At 37.7% G+C, this 18,548-nt stretch overlaps 1 protein-coding gene across 1 annotated transcript in view; it reads left to right on the top strand.

Annotated features, from left to right (window-relative positions):
• Positions 1-17,143, top strand: part of DDX6 (DEAD-box helicase 6) — a 35,658-nt gene extending 18,515 nt beyond the window's left edge. Inside the window, exons 6-14 of the mRNA XM_081099136.1 lie at positions 508-654; positions 3,954-4,048; positions 5,416-5,538; positions 6,676-6,804; positions 8,439-8,555; positions 9,864-9,927; positions 14,187-14,288; positions 14,754-14,936; positions 16,187-17,143. Coding sequence (XP_080955262.1) covers positions 508-654; positions 3,954-4,048; positions 5,416-5,538; positions 6,676-6,804; positions 8,439-8,555; positions 9,864-9,927; positions 14,187-14,288; positions 14,754-14,929 — 953 coding nt within the window. The 3' untranslated portion in view covers positions 14,930-14,936; positions 16,187-17,143. The remainder of the gene's footprint in view (positions 1-507; positions 655-3,953; positions 4,049-5,415; positions 5,539-6,675; positions 6,805-8,438; positions 8,556-9,863; positions 9,928-14,186; positions 14,289-14,753; positions 14,937-16,186) is intronic.
• Positions 17,144-18,548: the final 1,405 nt, after the last annotated feature.

The raw sequence follows: 18,548 nt of genomic DNA, 5'->3' as shown, positions 1-18,548 counted from the left end.
TGAGACAGTAGGGAAGAAACATATCCGTGCTTGTAACAGAGTAAGCTAAGAGAGTTAAGTTTTCACTTTTAAAGCAGTTTTGTTTTAATTTTCAGCTGTTGTGACCTATAATTTCTCCCATCTTTCATTTACCTACTTTCATGTGATATAAATGAACCTGGGGCAAGAGTTTCCTATTTGGGTGTTTAGACTAGTGAGTCTCTTACTGAAATATTAAATTAGTAAACTTTAAGCAGGTGCCAATTTATAGAGAACCCTTTAAAAGTTTGTAATCGAGAATAGAACAAGACTTATAGCATCATTGTTTAGGAAACGTCTATATCTGGATCACTAAGGGTTTTTTTTTAAAGATTTGTTCATTTGACTTTTTAGAATTGGTTAGGCCTATTATGATTTAATTTTTTAATATGTCTATCTAGATTGCAAGGAGCAGTATTTCTGTAGCTTCTTAAACTCTTAAAATATATGTTATTTTTTCCTATTTTCTCTTTGCTTGTTATTTTTCAGCAATGGTGATTGTTCCTACAAGAGAACTTGCTCTACAGGTCAGTCAAATTTGCATCCAGGTCAGCAAACACATGGGAGGGGCCAAAGTGATGGCAACCACAGGAGGAACCAATTTACGTGATGACATAATGAGGCTTGACGATACAGGTAGGAAATAACTCATACAAAGTCGCCTAGCTCTCTAAGTGTAATTTCATACACAGGCATTTCCTTTCAATAACTTATGAAAAATTGTTTTTAAGAATTAATAAGGGCCCTGGCCAGGTGGTTCAGTTGGTTGGAGTGTTGTATCGTGCACCAAAGGATTGCGGGTTTGATTCCCGGTTAGGGCACATACCTAGGTTGTGGGTTTGATCCCTGAATGCAGGAAATCAATTGATGTGTGCGTGCGCCCCTCTCTCTCCCTTCCCCTCCTTCCTCCCCCCTTCTGTGTCTTAAAAATCAATTTAAACAAGAATTAATAAGGAATGAAAACATTGCGGTAGAAAAATGAATAAAGGAAATGACAGCCTCATCCAAGAAAAAAGACAGGTTGACAGTAATTAAAATGAAAAATGTAAATAAAAACAGCAAATTGATATTGTGCCTTTCTGATTGGCAAGACCAAAAACACATTAGTAACCAATAACATGAGTTTGTGGCAAAATAGTCTGCCTTACAATATAGGAGTATAAATTAATGCAATCTCTATGGTGGGCAAGTTGGTATATTTCAAAATTATGTATATTTTCAAGAATCTTTTTTTTTTTTACAGAGAGGAAGGGAGAGGGATAGAGACTTAGAAACATCGATGAGAGAGAAACATCGATCAGCTGCCTCCTGCACACTCCCCACTGGGGTTGTGCCCACAACCAAGGTACATGCCCCTGACCAGAATCGAACCTGGGACCCTTCAGTCCGCAGGTCGACGCTCTGTCCACTGAGCCAAACCAGTTAGGGCCAAGAATCTTTAAAGAAAGAATTGGGCAAATGCAAGGCTGTTCACTACATTGTGGTTTTGTAGTACTGAAAAATTGGAACAGCCTGAACATTAGAGGATAGTCTGAATGGAATCCACACAGCCATTAAAGAATGAAGCTGATCGGTATTAATTTTTATGAAGGTTCTCCATGATACATTACTGTGTGAAAAAAAAGATAAAACAAGAATGAAATCTTACAAAATTATACATAGAATATTAGATTTTAATATGGTTTTCATTAGATCAATTACTATAGTCTTCATACTACACAGTTATTTTACATGATTATATCATTTGATCCTTATAACAATTTCCTCAAGACCATTGTTCTAGTTGAAAGGCAGTCCACTATATTAGAAGCCTGCTATGCCTTTTATTATTCATTAGGGATTTCCTAAGAAGGAAATATGCCCTTTATTTGGAGCAAGTGATTTGGGAACCTTTAGCCCAGTGGTCAGCAAACTCGATTGAAATTTCTTTGAGAGCCAAATTTTTAAACTTAAAGTATATAGGTAGGTACATTGTTATTAACTTAATTAGGGGACTCCTAAGCTGGCCTTTGCTAAAAACGTCCTCAATCTGATTGAGGTACATTCGCTGAGTTCGACCCCTTCCAACTCTCCCATCCACACTCATCTTGTATACTTGTTTCGTCTATCTCCTTTAGTTCATCCTCTCTATATGTCCAAACCATCTCAACATACCTTTCTCAGTCCTCAACACTACATCTTCTTTCACTCCACAACGTTCCCTAAAATTAACTTAATAAACTTTACTTAAAGTTTTAAGTTTTAAGTCTTAGTTAAACCTATAGTTACAACCACTTCTTCAAAATAGACTTGCCCAGGCTGAAAACTGACTTCTGCGCATGGGCCATGAAGTTTCAATCGCACTGTACGGGCGCGCCCACACATGGTATTTTGTGGAAGAGCCACACTCAAGGGGCCAAAGAGCCGCGTGTGGCTCGCGAGCCGCGGTTTGCCAATCACTGCTTTAGCCTATCCCATGTAGAGGTGAAACAAATAAGTATATCTTAGTCAACCTAAGATGAAATAGAAATCCATGTCCTAAAATACAAATCTTTGTTTCTTTGTACTACCGTAGTCCCCCCTTACCTGCAAGGGATATGTTGTAAGGCCTCCCCTCCCCCCATGGATGCCTGAAACTTAGGGTAGTGCCAAACCCTACACACACACACACACATATACATACGTACACATTATAAATTCGGTAAGATATTAACAACAGTAACATGGAACAATTACAGCAATATACTGTAATAAAAGTTGTGTGAATTTGGCCCTTCTCTGTTCACATCTACTACTCATAAACTTAATGCCTTTTCCATCCTAACTAAGCACTTATATGTACAGGGGTCCTAAGTTTGCCAGTCTGAGGTATGACAGCAAAACTAGCTAGCACAAATTTCTTTTTCTTCACAGTTTCATGGGTAGAAGATTGATTCTCATCATACACCTTTACAAACTCAGCATACAGTTTTTTTCTTATGTGGAGAACTTCCACATTTTCACTTAAAGGAAGCATGTTCTGACTTCTCTTTGACACCCCCAAATTGCTAGCATCACCGCTCTTCACTTGAGGCCATTTAATTAAGTAAAATAAATGTTACTTGAACACAAGCACTGAGGTACAACTATCTGACAACCTAGATGGCTCCTAAGTGACTTAATAGGTGGTTAGCAGATATATTAGACCAGTGGTTCTCAACCTTCTGGCCCTTTAAATACAGTTCCTCATGTTGTGACCCAACCATAAAATTATTTTTGTTGCTATTTCATAACTGTAATGTTGCTACTGTTATGAATCGTAATGTAAATATCTGATATGCAGGATGGTCTTAGGCAACCCCTGTGAAAGGGCCGTTCGACCACCAAAGGGGTCGCGACCCACAGTTTGAGGCAAAAGGATGCTTTACATCCTGGGCAGGTCTGAGTGGAAAGGTGCAAGTTTTCATTACATTTTTCAGAATGGCTTGAAATGTAAAGCCTATGAATTGTTTATTTTGGGAATTTCCATTTAATATTTCCAGACTGCATTTGACTATGGAAAGTGAAACTGGATAAGGAGGGACTACTGAATTCCTAACTCTCCCAACAACGCAAATTGACCAAACGCAGAACAACTGGTCGCTATGACGCACACTGACCACCAGGGGGCAGACGCTCAATGCAGGAGCTGCCCCCAGCCTGCAGGCCCCAGGCCAGCCAAGGCTGGTGCCAGGGGGGCACCCCCCACGGTCGTCCCCCCCCTTCCCCCCCCCGCACTCCCCATTGCTCTGCTGGTCGCCCCACAGATCAGCCCTGATTGCCAGCCAGGCCTAGGGACCCTACCCATGCACAAATTTCATGCATCAGGCCTCTAATAGATACATATTTTTAAAGGTTTATATATGTATGCAAGCCTTTACTACATCCTTTTTGCCCAAGCTAAAATTAATGAGAATATGTTTTCTAATCTTGTGTAGTGCACGTGGTAATAGCTACTCCTGGGAGAATCCTGGATCTTATCAAGAAAGGAGTAGCAAAAGTTGATCATGTCCAGATGATAGTATTGGATGAGGTAATGTCTCTTCATTTGCAAAGATGCTATTCTGTATTATTTTGAGCTTTATTTAGAATTGTCAGTGAATGAAGCAAAGGTTCTTTGTGTTTTCCTTATGATCTTCTAATAAACACACGACTTTTGTCAGTTGAAACTAATATGCTTATAAAACATGTTTTGCCCTTTAAAGGCAATAGATGATAGTTATTTATAGGAATAGTTCAGCCTTGTGCCTTTCTTAGGGATGCCATATAGTTTGGATTTTATTTTTATTTTTCAAGATGAGAAGTTGCTGAGTTACCTCAAACCAAGTTCATGCTAAGTCGCTTTCCATTTAGTGATACATCTTAAAAGGCATGGAATGTCTTCAGCCCCTCATTTAGCGCATCATATTTGGTATTTGGTTTTTTAGTCTCTCTTACATGTGTTATCTCACTAGGTAGTAAGTGCCTTTAAGACAGGGGTGGGCAAACTTTTGACTCGAGGGCCACAATGGGTTCTTAAACTGGACCGGAGGGCCGGAACAAAAGCATGGATGGAGTGTTTGTGTGAACTAATATAAATTCAAAGTAAACATCATTACATAAAAGGGTACGGTCTTTTTTTTTTTAGTTTTATTCATTTCAAATGGGCCGGATCCGGCCCGCGGGCCGTAGTTTGTCCACGGCTGCTTTAAGAACTTACTCGGCTCTGTGTCCAGTAGTGTTTTATACATACAGTATATCACTGTTAATATTTTGAAATAAAATTACTTTCCTATTTGGTCTGCGTTTTAGCTAGATAGATAGATAGATCAGGTCGATTGTGGTCTAATTCAGATCAGCTTTTTTTGGGTTTTTTTTTTTGAGGAATGGGAGGGAACATTTATTTTTCACTCTGTGTTAACACTAGGTGCTTTACATGTTTTTTTGTTTTTAATTTAATTTTTGCAACAACCTTATAAGATAGGTATTCTGTGAAGTTACTGTAGTGAGTACACGTCCTAATTTAAAAATTGTAGAATGTGAAGAATTGATTGGTTAAGCAACCTCCCCGTGTAGTAAATTGAAGAAAACAAGATTTCAATCCAAGTAATTTGACTCTGCAGCTTGTACTTTTAACCAGTATACCATACTGCCTCTTTAAAGGAAATCATATTAAAATTCTGTTATGGAATCTGCTAGGATTCCTGCCACCATTTCCCCCTGTAGATGGGTATTATAGACTTTTCCTCCTTCTGAGTCACTGGGCATGTCTTGGTGCTGTCGGGTTATGTTGTGGTGTAGAGAACTTCATGTTTACCACCAGGAACATTCCATGAATGCTCTTGGTGGATGATGCCGTAGTTACCAAAGACCTTGACGTTATTTAATTGTTTTTAATAATTGTCTTCTCTTGTACTGCAGGCAGATAAGTTGCTGTCACAGGATTTTGTGCAAATAATGGAGGATATTATTCTCACGCTACCTAAGAACAGACAGATTTTATTGTATTCCGCTACTTTCCCTCTTAGTGTACAGAAGTTCATGGTGAGTGTGAGACAGATGTGCTTGGAAGCAATGCCATCCTGTTTCTCAGGCGCATATCTTTATTCATAATTATATCTTATTATCAGGCTACAATTTAGGCTGATTATTTTTAAGTTTTTGGCTTTTTTTTTCAGCTGATTAAGGTTTGTTGTGCATAAATTAACTGAATTTTTAAATAGTAATTTGATTAAATCCTTCATTGTTCACTTTTTGGTGTCAGGCTGCTGACACAGCCATTGATGCTATATAAATTTATTACAGCATAATCCTGTACACAAAGTACAAAATAGTAACTTAGTTACATATCTGACTGTTAAATCTCACATTTTAATTGTAATTTATTTCTTCCATGAAAGATTGTATATTTTTGTTTTCAAGAGAGCTACATCCTTAACACTAGATTGCCCAAGGAAGTCATTTTGACTGCTTTTTAATTTCAATTAGAAAAACAATTATGTATATAAGGACACAATGTCTTAGAATTTTGTGACTTTTTGTACAACATATAAATGCGTTTATTAATAATTGTAGTTACCTCCCCCTCCTTTATTTCCGGTATATATATATGTGTTATACCTATATTGCCCAAAAGCAGTCATTTTGACTGCTTGGGAAATTTTAGACTCTTATTATTGAATTGAGTAAATTTCTTATATGACCAGTTCGGCTCTGTATTGAAATAACAGTTTTCATTTTTTTTCGATTACCGTCACATGATAACATACAAGTACATGATACTTGTCGATACTTGATGAGTTGCAGTTGCTCAATAAGCTAAACTAGTACTTGTTATTCGAATCTTTATGCAGTGATACTTGTTCTAATAAGTTGTTTATTTTATTTCTTTTGCGCCCTAAATTCATGAAAGAAATGTTGAATAGAAGTGAGTTATTGGAAAAGCTAAGGAACATAAGTGAAGAGTGCTCCGATATTATTCTTTCACAATGCAGTCATTTTGACTGCTTTTGGGCAATATAGGTATATACTAAATTTCAGTCTTTCTAGTGTTAAAGCAAAAGTTTTTTCAGACAGATGTATAGGATATATTTTGAGCTTAAGAGATACACTCTGCTTTCACTAAGAATAAGACTTCTTCTGTTTTATTTATTTACTGTTTGTTTGTTTGTTTGTTTTCAGAATTCCCATTTGCAGAAACCCTATGAGATTAACCTGATGGAGGAATTAACTTTGAAGGGAGTAACCCAGTACTACGCATATGTAACTGAGCGCCAAAAAGTACACTGCCTCAACACACTTTTCTCCAGGGTAAGGAATAGGTTTCCTGAACATTATCCATTACTTAATTCCAATAAAACACAATTGTATCAGTTTCCCCATCACTTTAAATGTTTAAAAAAAAAAAAAAAGTTCTTAGCTTTTCCTGAAAAATAGTTTCAGCTGGTCTGAAGTTGATAGGGTATAATTGACAAGTCTTAGGTGCTTTTAATTCTAAAATAGTTTGACCTTAATTAAAGTTGATTCTCATGTTTGCAGTAATTATAGTCAGTCCTTGTTTGCGGATACTGTATTCTCAAATTTTTACTTGCCAAAATTTATAATCACAATCAGTACTTGCATGCATTTGAGGTCATTTATGGACATGCATAATGCGAGGAAAATTTTGAGTCATTGTGCATATTCCCAACTAAGGTCATATTCATGGCCTATTTAATGCCACATCTTTTTTGCATTTCTTGCGACTTTTCTGTTGATTTCGTTGTTTAAAAGCATAGTGTTAAAGTGCTGTCTGGTGCACCAAAGTACAAGAAGACTGAAGTGCCTCGCAGAGGAAATGTGTATTAGATAAACTTTGCTTGCACAGGCATTAGTTATGGTGCTGTTGACCATGAATAAATAAAGTGTCTTTAAACCAGGGGTCCTCAAACTTTTTAAACGGGGCCAGTTCACTGTCCCTCAGACCTTTGGAGGGCCAGACTATAGTTAAAAAAAAAACTATGAGCCCTAACCGGTTTGGCTCAGCAGATAGAGCGTTGGCCTGCAGACTGAAGGGACCCAGGTTCGATTCCGGTCAAGGGCAGGTACCTTGGTTGCGGGCATATACCCAGTAGGGGGTGTGCAGGAGGCAGCTCATCGATGTTTCTCTCTCCTCGATGTTTCTAACTCTCTATCCCTCTCCCTTTCTCTCTGTAAAAAATCAATAAAATATATATTTTTTTAAAAAACTATGAACAAATTCCTATGCACACTGCACATATCTTATTTTGAAGTAAAAAAACAAAACGGGAACAAATACAATATTTGTATTTGCATGTGGCCTGTGGTCCGTAGTTTGAGGACCCCTGCTTTAAACAGTAACACAAAAACAAGGCTGTCTATTGATTCATTGATGAAAAACTCATGGCCAACCCTGGCCAGTGTGGCTCAGTGGAGTGTCGTGCTGTACACCAGAAGGTGGCAGGTTCGAATCCAGGTCAGGGCACGTACCCATGTTTCAGGTTCAATCTCTTGTCGAGGCATGTGCAGGAGGCAGCCAGTTGATGTTTCGCTCTCCCCCTTCCTCTCTCTAATACCAGTTTTAAAAAACACACAGAAAAACTTGTGACCAGATGTTCACAGGAACTACCCTGTATTTATCCTAGGAGCAATGGTTCTTCATCCACTAATTCAGTATTTGCAGCTACTGTTTTGTTTTATTCTTGCTGGCAATTGTGTGCCCTTATGAAATATACTGTACTACAATAAAACTTATAAAGTATCTGCAAATATTAAGTAAATGAATAGTATTTACAATTTTTAAAGTTTTGCATCTTTTGTGTCATAAGACTCTCTGTCATAGACCATGGTTTTAACATTTGTTTGCCAGTCAATATTTTCAAGGTATGCAAAGTAAGTAAAGGCGTTTTTCCACTCATGTCTCTCCCCTCATCCCCTGTGCTCAGCTTCAGATAAACCAGTCGATCATTTTCTGTAACTCCTCTCAGCGAGTTGAATTGCTAGCCAAGAAGATTTCTCAACTGGGTTATTCTTGCTTCTATATCCATGCTAAAATGAGGCAGGTGAGTGTCAAACTAGAAGTTGCACAGATTTTTAAAACATCTTTTTCTAAGTATTTCTTGGATTTTGTTTTAATGCTCCTCCAAATGTCCTGAGTTTAAGAAGAAATGATTCCTTAGTAGATGAAGGACTCTTCATTTTATCCTCCTGAAGGCCCAGTTTTCTACTATGAAATAGGGGTAATAATACATACTCTTATCTCATAAGGAGGATTGAGATAATGTGCGGATATCTGTCAACAGTCAAGTGTGATACAGATGTCAGACTTTATTCCTTTCTTTCCCAGGTTATCTCTAGTTTTGCACTATTTAATACAATAGCCTCTAGCCACATGTGGCAATTTAAATGAGTTAAAATCAAATCAAATTTAAATGTTTCAGTCACACTAACCACATTCAAGTGCCTCATTACATGTCACAATCACCTATGGTTTTGGACAGTACAGACACAACAATTTCCATTATTGCTGAGGATTTTACATGTTTAATGTATCTATGAACCTCCTCTCAACCCAAGTACTTTTTTTTTTTTACTATTTGCTTAAGAAAAGGATGGAATCTCTACATTTCTGAACTTTTTATTTAGCACATAATAAATTAAAAGCTATAATGACATTTTTTTGTGTGTGTGCCTAATGAAATTTCATGAAAAGCAGTTTCTGTAGACTTGTCAAGGTTAAGAACTTAAATTACTTAACTCACATTTGGTTTTCAAAGAGGCTTAATGTCATGGATCAGATACCACCACCATGTAGGCGCCTCGCAGTTAGAAATTATCACAAGAAATGAATATATTAAACTGATGAGAATATTTTAAAATGGGAGAATTTTGTGCTCAAAAAATAAGCCAGTTTGCCAGATGCTAGATTTACCACTTCCTAGAATCATTGTGTATATTCCATTTTTGTTTTTTAATTGGAAAGTAGTTATTTTAGCTTCTGTATATAATTACTAAAAGGGTAAAACAGATGTTTGGTCAAGCCAAACTTGGCATTGTCTGTTGGAAACATTTTTAAAGGGTATATATATATATATACAAAAACATGGTGAGAATTGTTACTTGAAATCCACTTCAGCAAAAAATATAAATACCTTTGACTTAAAATAAATACAACATATAGAGATGTATTAGTTGCTTATTAATTCCTATGGGAAACCAATTTATGGTGTTTTTTTAACATTATAAATATATGTATATTGAATTGGTTCACCTCTCATTTGTGTAAACAAATTTTGTGCAGGAGAAATAGTGGGGATTTGGGGCTGTGTGCATGAGTTTTGGTCAAATCAAATGCATTGCTCTGTTCCTAGGAACATCGAAATCGTGTCTTTCATGATTTCCGAAATGGCTTATGCCGCAATCTTGTTTGCACTGGTAAGTACTTTTTATTCTCTTGATCCATTGCTTTTTTCCTATTTCTTTTCTGCTGTTTTGTTCTGTATTACGCAACAGGAGCCTGTGACATAGCCTAGCTCACCCTAGTACCACTTCTAGAACTTCTGAAGTAGAGAATGGGCTGTGGTTAATCCTGAAATCAGGCTCCATATCTGAAGCTGTGGAAGACTGATTTTGGCACTCATGTCTTACCTACCTTCTAACTAATTTTAGAATTTGTGTGTTTTCTGAATAGTTTTAGCATACACAAAATGAATTATATTGTGAAACCATCTGTGTTTTAGAAATTGCTTATTGTGGCCTTTTGATTTTTTGTCAGAAGCAGACTATTCTGAATTTTGTTATATTTTCACCGCATGAACAAAACCACTGGGCAGGCAGGCAGGCAGCTAGACAAAGCAGATGGGTTCAGTGTCCTCCCGGTTTTTGTTCGTTCATTTTTTAAATATATTGTTATTGATTTCAAAGAGGGAGGGAGAGATAGAAACATCAATGATAAGAGAGAATCAGGGATCAGCTGCCTCCTGAACGCCCCCCACTGGGGATGGAGCCTGCAACCCAGGCCTGTGCCCTTGACAGGAATCAAACCCAGGACCTTCTGTTCGCAGGCTGACACTTTATCCACTGAGCCAAACTGGCTAAAGCTCCTCCCATCTTTACGATAGGAATATAATCTTAATATTGGTATAAGATTAATATCTTCTGGTTAGAGAGAAAGCCTAGAATTTTTAAAAATTATTGAGGTAAACACATAGACAAATAATATGTATATTATTTGAGTATTTACATGTGCATTCAAATCAAGATTTAGAATATTTCAAGATTTGTGTTTTTAAAAAATGCTACTGTAGAAATAAACTTTGAAATTTTTTAGCAGAGTATTTAATTTACATGAATAAAAAGGACTATCAAATATCTTGCATACCTTCCAGTTTATCTTGTTTCTCTGCCTTACATCTGAAGAACAGTTTAATATAGCTGTGAATTATACATTTACGTTCACATTTGTCATTTGCTATTAAGCATTTCCCTGTTTGAATGAGAATACTTTTTTCTTAATTTTACTTATTGATTTTAGGGGGCATTGATTTGTTGCTCCACTTATGCATTCATTGGTTGCTTCTTGCATGTGTATTGGGACATCACTCTAGCCAACTGAGCTACCCAGCCAGGGGGAGAAATCCCCCCCGCCGCCCCCCCCCCCAAATGTTCTTTGTACTTATACACTGATATAAATTATTGTGATTAATGCTTTTTTAAAAAATACCGAGAATATCTTTTTCATTGATTTCTATAGAAGGAGGGAAGGAGGGGAAGAGAAGGGGGCACATCCATTGACTGCCTCCCACATGTGCCCTTGACTGGGCATCAAACCCGAGATCCTTTGGTGATGCGCTAACCACTGACCAAAGTCAGCCAGGGCAATGGGTTTTATATTTAATCATTACTTGCCAAGTTGCCCTCAGGTTTTTGAAGTACCAGTGCCTTCTTTCTGATTTTTCAGAACAGTGATGTCATTAATACTGAATAACATGTATAAACATACAAATACCTGCAAAGTACCACCCCTTTCTTCAAGGAGCAATGGTTTAATGAGTGATTAAAAGGTGAATAACATTAAGAGTCTAGCCCTAGCCAGTTGCTCAGTGGTTAGAGCTCCAGCCTGAGGACCGAAGGGTCGCAGATTCAGTTCCTGTTGGGGTGTGTACAGGAGGCAGCCAATCAATGTGTCTCTCACATTGATGTTTCTAGCTCTCTGTCTTTCCTCCTCCCTTTCACTCTCTCTAAGAAAAATTAATGGAGCCCTAGCTGGTTTGGCTCAGTGGAGAGAGCTTCAGCCTATGGACTGGAGGGTCCCAGGTTCGATTCCGGTCAAGGGCACAGTGCCCAGGTTGCGGGCTCAACCCCAGTAGGAGCTGTGCAGGAGGCAGCTAATCAATGATTCTCTCTCATCATTGATGTTTCTATCCCTCTCCCTTTCTCTCTGAAATCAATAAAAATATTTTTTTAAAAAAATTAACGGAAAAAATATCCTTGAGTAAGGATTAACAACAACAGAAGTCTAAAGCAGGGCCTGCACACTTTATCTGTAAAGTGGTGGCTAGTAAATACTTTAGACTTTGCACACCTTGTTGTCTTGTTACAAGATATTCAGCTCTGCCATTCTAACTCAGAAGCACCCTTAGTATATAAACAAATGGGCATGGCTACATGGCAGTAAGACTTAGAGCCCTGGCCGGTGGGTTCAGTGGTTAGAGGCTTGGCTTGTGCACCAAAGGGTCACAGGTTTGATTCCCAGTCAGGGGTATGTGCCTGGGTTGTAGGTTCAACCCCCAGCCCATCAGGAGGCAATCAATCAGTATGTCTCTCTCACATCAATGTTTGTCCTTTTCTTTCTCTTTCTCATACACATCAATGTTTCTCTCCCCCACCCCCCCCCCCACCCCCCGTCCATCTCCCCCTCTCTTCTACTCTATCTAAAAAAGTCAATGGAAAAATATCCTTGGGTGAGGATTAACAAAACAAAAAACACCTTTATTTACAAAGATAGGCCTTGGACTAGATCTGTAAGGAACTAAAGGTAATTTGCAAATGTGAATTTTAGAAAGTGGTCAAACAGCACGGATTTGAACTGCATGGAACCACTTATACATGGGTTATTTTTCAGTAAATACAGTAAATGTGTTATTGAAATTTTCTTTAAAGCTAAAGAAAGTGTTCTTAAGATAATAAGAAAAATTCTTTATTGTAAGAACACGATATATAAAAGATTCTATATAATAAAGAGCTAATATGCTAATTAGACCAGATGGCGGACCGACCTTCTGGAACAACCAGTGGGCGGGAGGGGGGGGTGGGCGACGTGCCACAAGGCAGCCTGGGCCATGAGGGCCATGGCAGCCAGGGCTCTAGTATAGCATAAAATATGTGTTAGTCGACTATGTTATTGGTAAGGCTTCCTGGATAGAAGGCTTATGTTAATAGTTAAATTTAGGGGGAGTTGTTACACATTTTCAACTGCGGGGGTAGGTGCCCCTGACCCTCATGTTGTTCAAGGGTCAACTGTAGCAAGTAATCCTAAATTTTCATAGGAGAGGGAAGTAACTAGCTGAGGTTATGTGAGAATAGATGGAATAGATGGAATTTTAATGGGCTTTATAAGCTAGATAAGTTTAAGTTAGGGGATTGGTGTCAAAAGTATAGAGGGCTGAGAGATATGTTCAAGGAAGGGTAAGTGGATGAGTTTGGTAGAGAGGAAGTTTTGAGATGTGTTAGAAAAGTATGTTAACACATCTCGTACCGCTCAGGAGTTTTCTCGTGTTTCGCACGCCATCTGTTAAGGACCGCTCACGAGTGTTCTCGTTTTTCACGCCCATGGAAAAAGGAGCGAATCTAGATACTTATGTAAATTTTGTTTGGTCCCTCTTCATAGAGGAAAATGTTTTACACAGTACCATACGTTAAAAAAGGACTAGGAACTTTAATTGTTTAATTGTTTAGTTGTTTTTGTAAATAAAAATGTTACAATTATTGAAAAACAACACCTAAAGTGCATTATGATGATTTAAATAACGTGCAGTTTGCCCAAAAACGTGCGGTCCCTGGCATATGTCTTAGAGATTTCTATGCGGTACGCAATGTGTTAAGACCAAAACATAGAGAGGAGGACCTTGAATGTCATTTAAAGCAAGGAGTTACAGATTCAAAGTAATATTTTTGAAATATTATTATGACCATCATGGATTATTATGTTGGAGTGCGGAGCTGGTAGAAGAAGGCAAACCTAGTTATTAGCCTGTTGTTTCTCTTTATAGTTTTCAGAGCCTAAATTAGCATAGTCACTGGGATTAGCTTACCTCAGACATTATAAATAATTCAGCAAAAAACAGGCTAAAGAAAATAAAAATACTGGTTATTCCTGAGATTTGTTTTATGAGTTTACCAATTATCTTGGTCTCTTCCTGTATTTGCAATTACCTTAGACCATTTTCTAAAATTTTCTTGTAGAACTGGGCAAAGATAACTTGTGACCAGAAAGTTATTTGTGATAATGTGCATGAAAGGTAATGCTAGTAATTTGAAAATGCATTTGAATTACTAAGTGAAATGAATACATTTAAGATATACTAGAAATATTTGTTAAATAGTATTACAGTACCAAGACACATGTTTAAATGCTTAAAATTGCTTAAATATTGAAAGTTATAATGGAGGTTTTTTTGTTATTGTTTTTTAAGATTTGTTTACCCGAGGTATTGATATACAAGCTGTGAATGTGGTAATAAACTTTGACTTCCCAAAGCTGGCAGAGACCTATCTCCATCGCATTGGAAGATCAGGTGAGGAAAGACAGGAGATGCTCTTTGTGGACGTTTTTGTTGTTTTTTTGTTTTGTTTTTTGAGAAGTTTAGTCACTAAATTGTGTGGGGTTTTGTGTGAAATAGTGATGTAGCAATGAGAACAGAATTAAAACTAATATAGTTGTTCAGTGTTTAAGACTAATTTCTAGTTCTTCTAGAACACTTATTAAGAAAAGTTTAAAAAGTTAACTACTATATGCATAATTTAAGGTAAAATTAACAAAGGAGAACTTCACTTTTCTGGTACAATCTGTAACTACTGTTTAGTATGTGTATTTTGGCAACTTTTGACACAAATATCTAGTTTGTCCTTTGAAAAAGGTAAAATAGAGTACTACCTTTGGGAAGTAATGTGAATATGAGGAGAGTAGAAAAGTAGTTTCCTATACCCAGAGTGGCACTTGACAAAAACATTAACTCTTTATGAATTTTTTTTTTTGTTAGGTCGCTTTGGTCATCTTGGCTTAGCTATCAATTTGATCACATATGATGATCGCTTCAACCTGAAAAGTATTGAGGAGCAGCTGGGAACAGAAATTAAACCTATCCCAAGCAACATTGACAAGAGCCTATATGTGGCGGAATACCACAGCGAGCCTGTAGAAGATGATAAACCATAACAAGCATGTGTGTACCTACAGAATAGCTAAGTGAGCATAATATTTAAAGGAAGGAAAGCAATCAAGATCCTCTTTCGTGGGGGCAATTAGATGTCCTAGCATACGTAACAGCAATGTAGGGTGGTGAAACACTTGGCATAAATGACAGTAAAACAGCTATCTCTTGGGTGAAGTTGTGGTCTGTCTCGTTAGAAAATCCATAAGTGTTGTTCTTGAATGCAGTCTTTTTAAGTAGTGTGATACCATGAGCAGTATCAAGACAGATTCAGACTTCAAAAATAATGAAAGCAAAGAGAATATTTTTCAGCAATTTCGGGTGTGAAAATATTTTCTGTTCTCTTTTCCTTTATCGTTCAGTCATCTCTGTTGGAATTCACTCTTCATTTCAAATGGGTGCCTCAGTAAGTCAGGTTACATTACCTACAATACCTTATTGCCAAATGTGTAATGAGGATAACTATGTCTTTTTAAAATTTTATATATTTTAAAATCTGTTTTACTGATTTTGGAAAGAGAGGAAGGGAGAGGAGGGGTAGAGAGAGAGAAACTTCAACTAGAGAGAAACATCATCGATTGGCTGCCTCCTACACGCACCCCTACTGGGGATCGAGCCCGCAACCTGGGCATGTGCCCTGACCAGGAATTTAACCATGACATCTTGGTTCCTAGTTTGACATTCAACCACTGAGTCACACCCACGGGCAATTATCTCATTTTAAATGCCCACTCTGGTTTTCTGCACCCTCTCATTTAATCTTGTGGTGACTATTGGGCTCTGGTAGAAATGCCCAAAACAAGGCTCAACATAAAGGGAAGTAGACTTGTGGAATTTTCCTGAGGAGAATATGATTTAACTTGAGAGATGATGAGTTCCAAATTAGCAGTGAACATTTTACCTGTTGTTTTTAAATTTTTCAAATTACTTTCATTTTTTAAAAATTTTAAATGTCAAACAATTCTTAAACATAAAACTAGCCAATGTTTGTTAGTATATTGGCAAGCTATTTATTACGTTTGTGTAAGGTAGTTCCTTTAAGTATTATGAATGACTGCTGGCTGAGGCCAAAATTATCAGACTCTCATTCTGCCTCTAGAATGCCTGGCAGACATTCCTTAATCCTGCATGGACTCTACAGTAGGCAAGAGTTGAGTAGACGCTGTTACAGAGAGAGTATTTGGGATGGGGATGTAAAAACCTGTATACCCTAGTTCATATTGCTTTCACAAAGGTTAATTTTAGGTTTCTTCTTTCTTTAGGCTTTGACAAACTAAAGAAGGCTTGCTTGGATCTGTGACACATCATTTTGGGGGGGATGCTCTTCTCTTGTGGGTTTTTCATCTTTTATTTTGGAACTATGAAGATTTAAAAGAACTCAGACATTTTTTTCTTTTTTAACTGGTGAAAAGAAAAAAGCTGAAAAGAAGGAATTTACCTTTTTTGTTCCACTTGTTTGCACTGTGTGCTGACTGAACATTAGTTGCACTAACTGCTGGATTTTTAAAAATGTTTTCTGGGGAAAAGGGGGGACAAGGAAGGAGGAGAAAGAAGAGAAGGGAGAAACCCTAAAAAGAGAAGAATCTTGATGAACACACAAGCTTGTCTATTATTTCCGAATTCTCCAACAGCTGACTCTTGTGCATTTCAACTTCTCCCTGATGACTCATCCGTTTTTTAAGCCTGAAGAGCTTATTACTTATTTGTGCGAAGTGCCTTATGCTATGAGACCATTCAGAATATCATCTTTTAGACACAGCCCAAGGAATCAACAATAGTAATTCTTTCCTTTTATTTCTTTTTAAAACTTTTTATTTCATTTTGGTTTCACGTTGAAGTCTCTCTCTTCCCTTTCTACCCAGTACTCAAGCCCAGGGCTGAAAGATGAAACCTATTAGGAATGTTAAACACCATTTTTTTTCTTTAAGTGGAGGAGTTGATATGCAACTGCAGTTCATCCGCACTGTAAATACATGTATTTAAGAAACAACCACACAGTCCCAAGTAAAAGTTTCTTCTGGGCTGAGTCAATGCAACATCATTGCTCCCAAAGGAAAGAGCGTCTCTGTCATTGCAGGAGCCATGCGACAAGCCTTTGTGCTCTGTACGGACACTAAGGACGGTTCATGTGCGTCTCCATCGCAGCTGTGGCGCTTGAGGTGTAGCCTGTCGGCCTTGACCCTCTTTCCTCTGGCAAAGCGTGTCCCGTAGAAAACTGGGTGTGTACACTTGTATAAACTTTGTAAATATGTTTTTTTCTGCGTTCATATATATATATATATATATATATATATACACACACACACATACATATATATATATATATTTTGTTTGTTTTTGATGAAGGTTGCTGGGATTAAGGGGATTAGAGTGATTATGGGAGCAGCTAAGATGAGAGGGGCTCAGTTTTCCGCAACACTAAATTCTAGAAAGTACTTTAACCTCTTACTGTAGCAAGCGGACTCCTGTGGGGACCCTGTGCTGGGAAAGGGCCCCAGAAGTCTTCACTGTTTGCTGCCACACTGTCTCTAGTATCTTTAGAGGAGGGAGGCCTGCCAGAGGGAGCAAGGAAACTTCAAAAACCTGTCATTCCTGGTGTTATTTTTGAAAAGCTCTCTCTGATTGTGCTTTTTTCCCCTTTTTTAAAGTTTGAGAAACTTTTTAAGCTCTGCAAAAGGGGACAAAGATTAATTACATGCAGTGTGGAACCTCCCTTGAGTGGCAGCATTGAGCAGTATGTGTATAAAGCGTGACTTTGCATTTCACAATATTAGCCAGTACCAGCTTCGGTGAGGCTAGCAGTTCTGGGGCTTCATTTTTGTGGGTCACTTCCTGTACTGTGTAAGTGTGTGCCCTCTGCCCACTTTGATACGTAAACTTAGAGGAACGGGCAACCCTGAGAGCTGCTGCTTGCCATGCTTTAGCTTTGTGACGAGAATTGTCATGTTTGCATTGTAAATTGCTGGCAAATGCTTTACAGTCAATAGTGTTGCATTAAATTGTGCCCCTCCCAACATGCTTGATGTTTGGCCTGATCTCCAGGCAAAAGGAGTGAGATGAATCAAAACCAGTGAACTTTTTTTAAAAAACGTTTTTAATTCCCTTTTAACCCAGTGTACTAGGTCAATCAGGAGGCATCTAGGGTTTAAAAAAAAAAAGGCAAAATAAAAATTTTTTTATTTGATTTCCATATTCCATTGTTTTTCAGAACCCTAAAATAGTACAAGTCCTGCCTATGTTTTCATGCTTAACTCATCTGGATAAAGAAATCAGTTACTCAAAGTTTCTTTTTTGACTCTGTCTAGTTCTAAACAAAAATGATTTGTGACTCACCCAGAATTCCTTGAAGATCAAAATCCTGCAGATGCCTCCTGATCAGACATAGCCCTAACTCCTTAGAAACTAGGAAGAGCTGCACAGTACAAACCCCCCAAAATAAGCTCATTTATTTGGTATCCACGCCACATAGGTTCTTCTACCAGCCATTGTTGGCAACTAAGTACAAGCCCTAGTTAAGGGAGTAACCTTTTTTCCAGGGAGGGGTGGAGGGAGGGAGTTTAAAAGGCATCAACTTTTGACCAAAAAAAAAAAAATTTATATATATATATATATATATATATATAT

The sequence above is a fragment of the Myotis nattereri genome (assembly GCF_964212035.1).
Source record: "Myotis nattereri genome assembly, chromosome: 9".
NCBI classification, from domain to species: Eukaryota; Metazoa; Chordata; class Mammalia; order Chiroptera; family Vespertilionidae; genus Myotis; species Myotis nattereri.
Note: the sequence above shows the minus strand (reverse complement) of the source record. Positions and strands in the feature narration are given on the sequence as shown.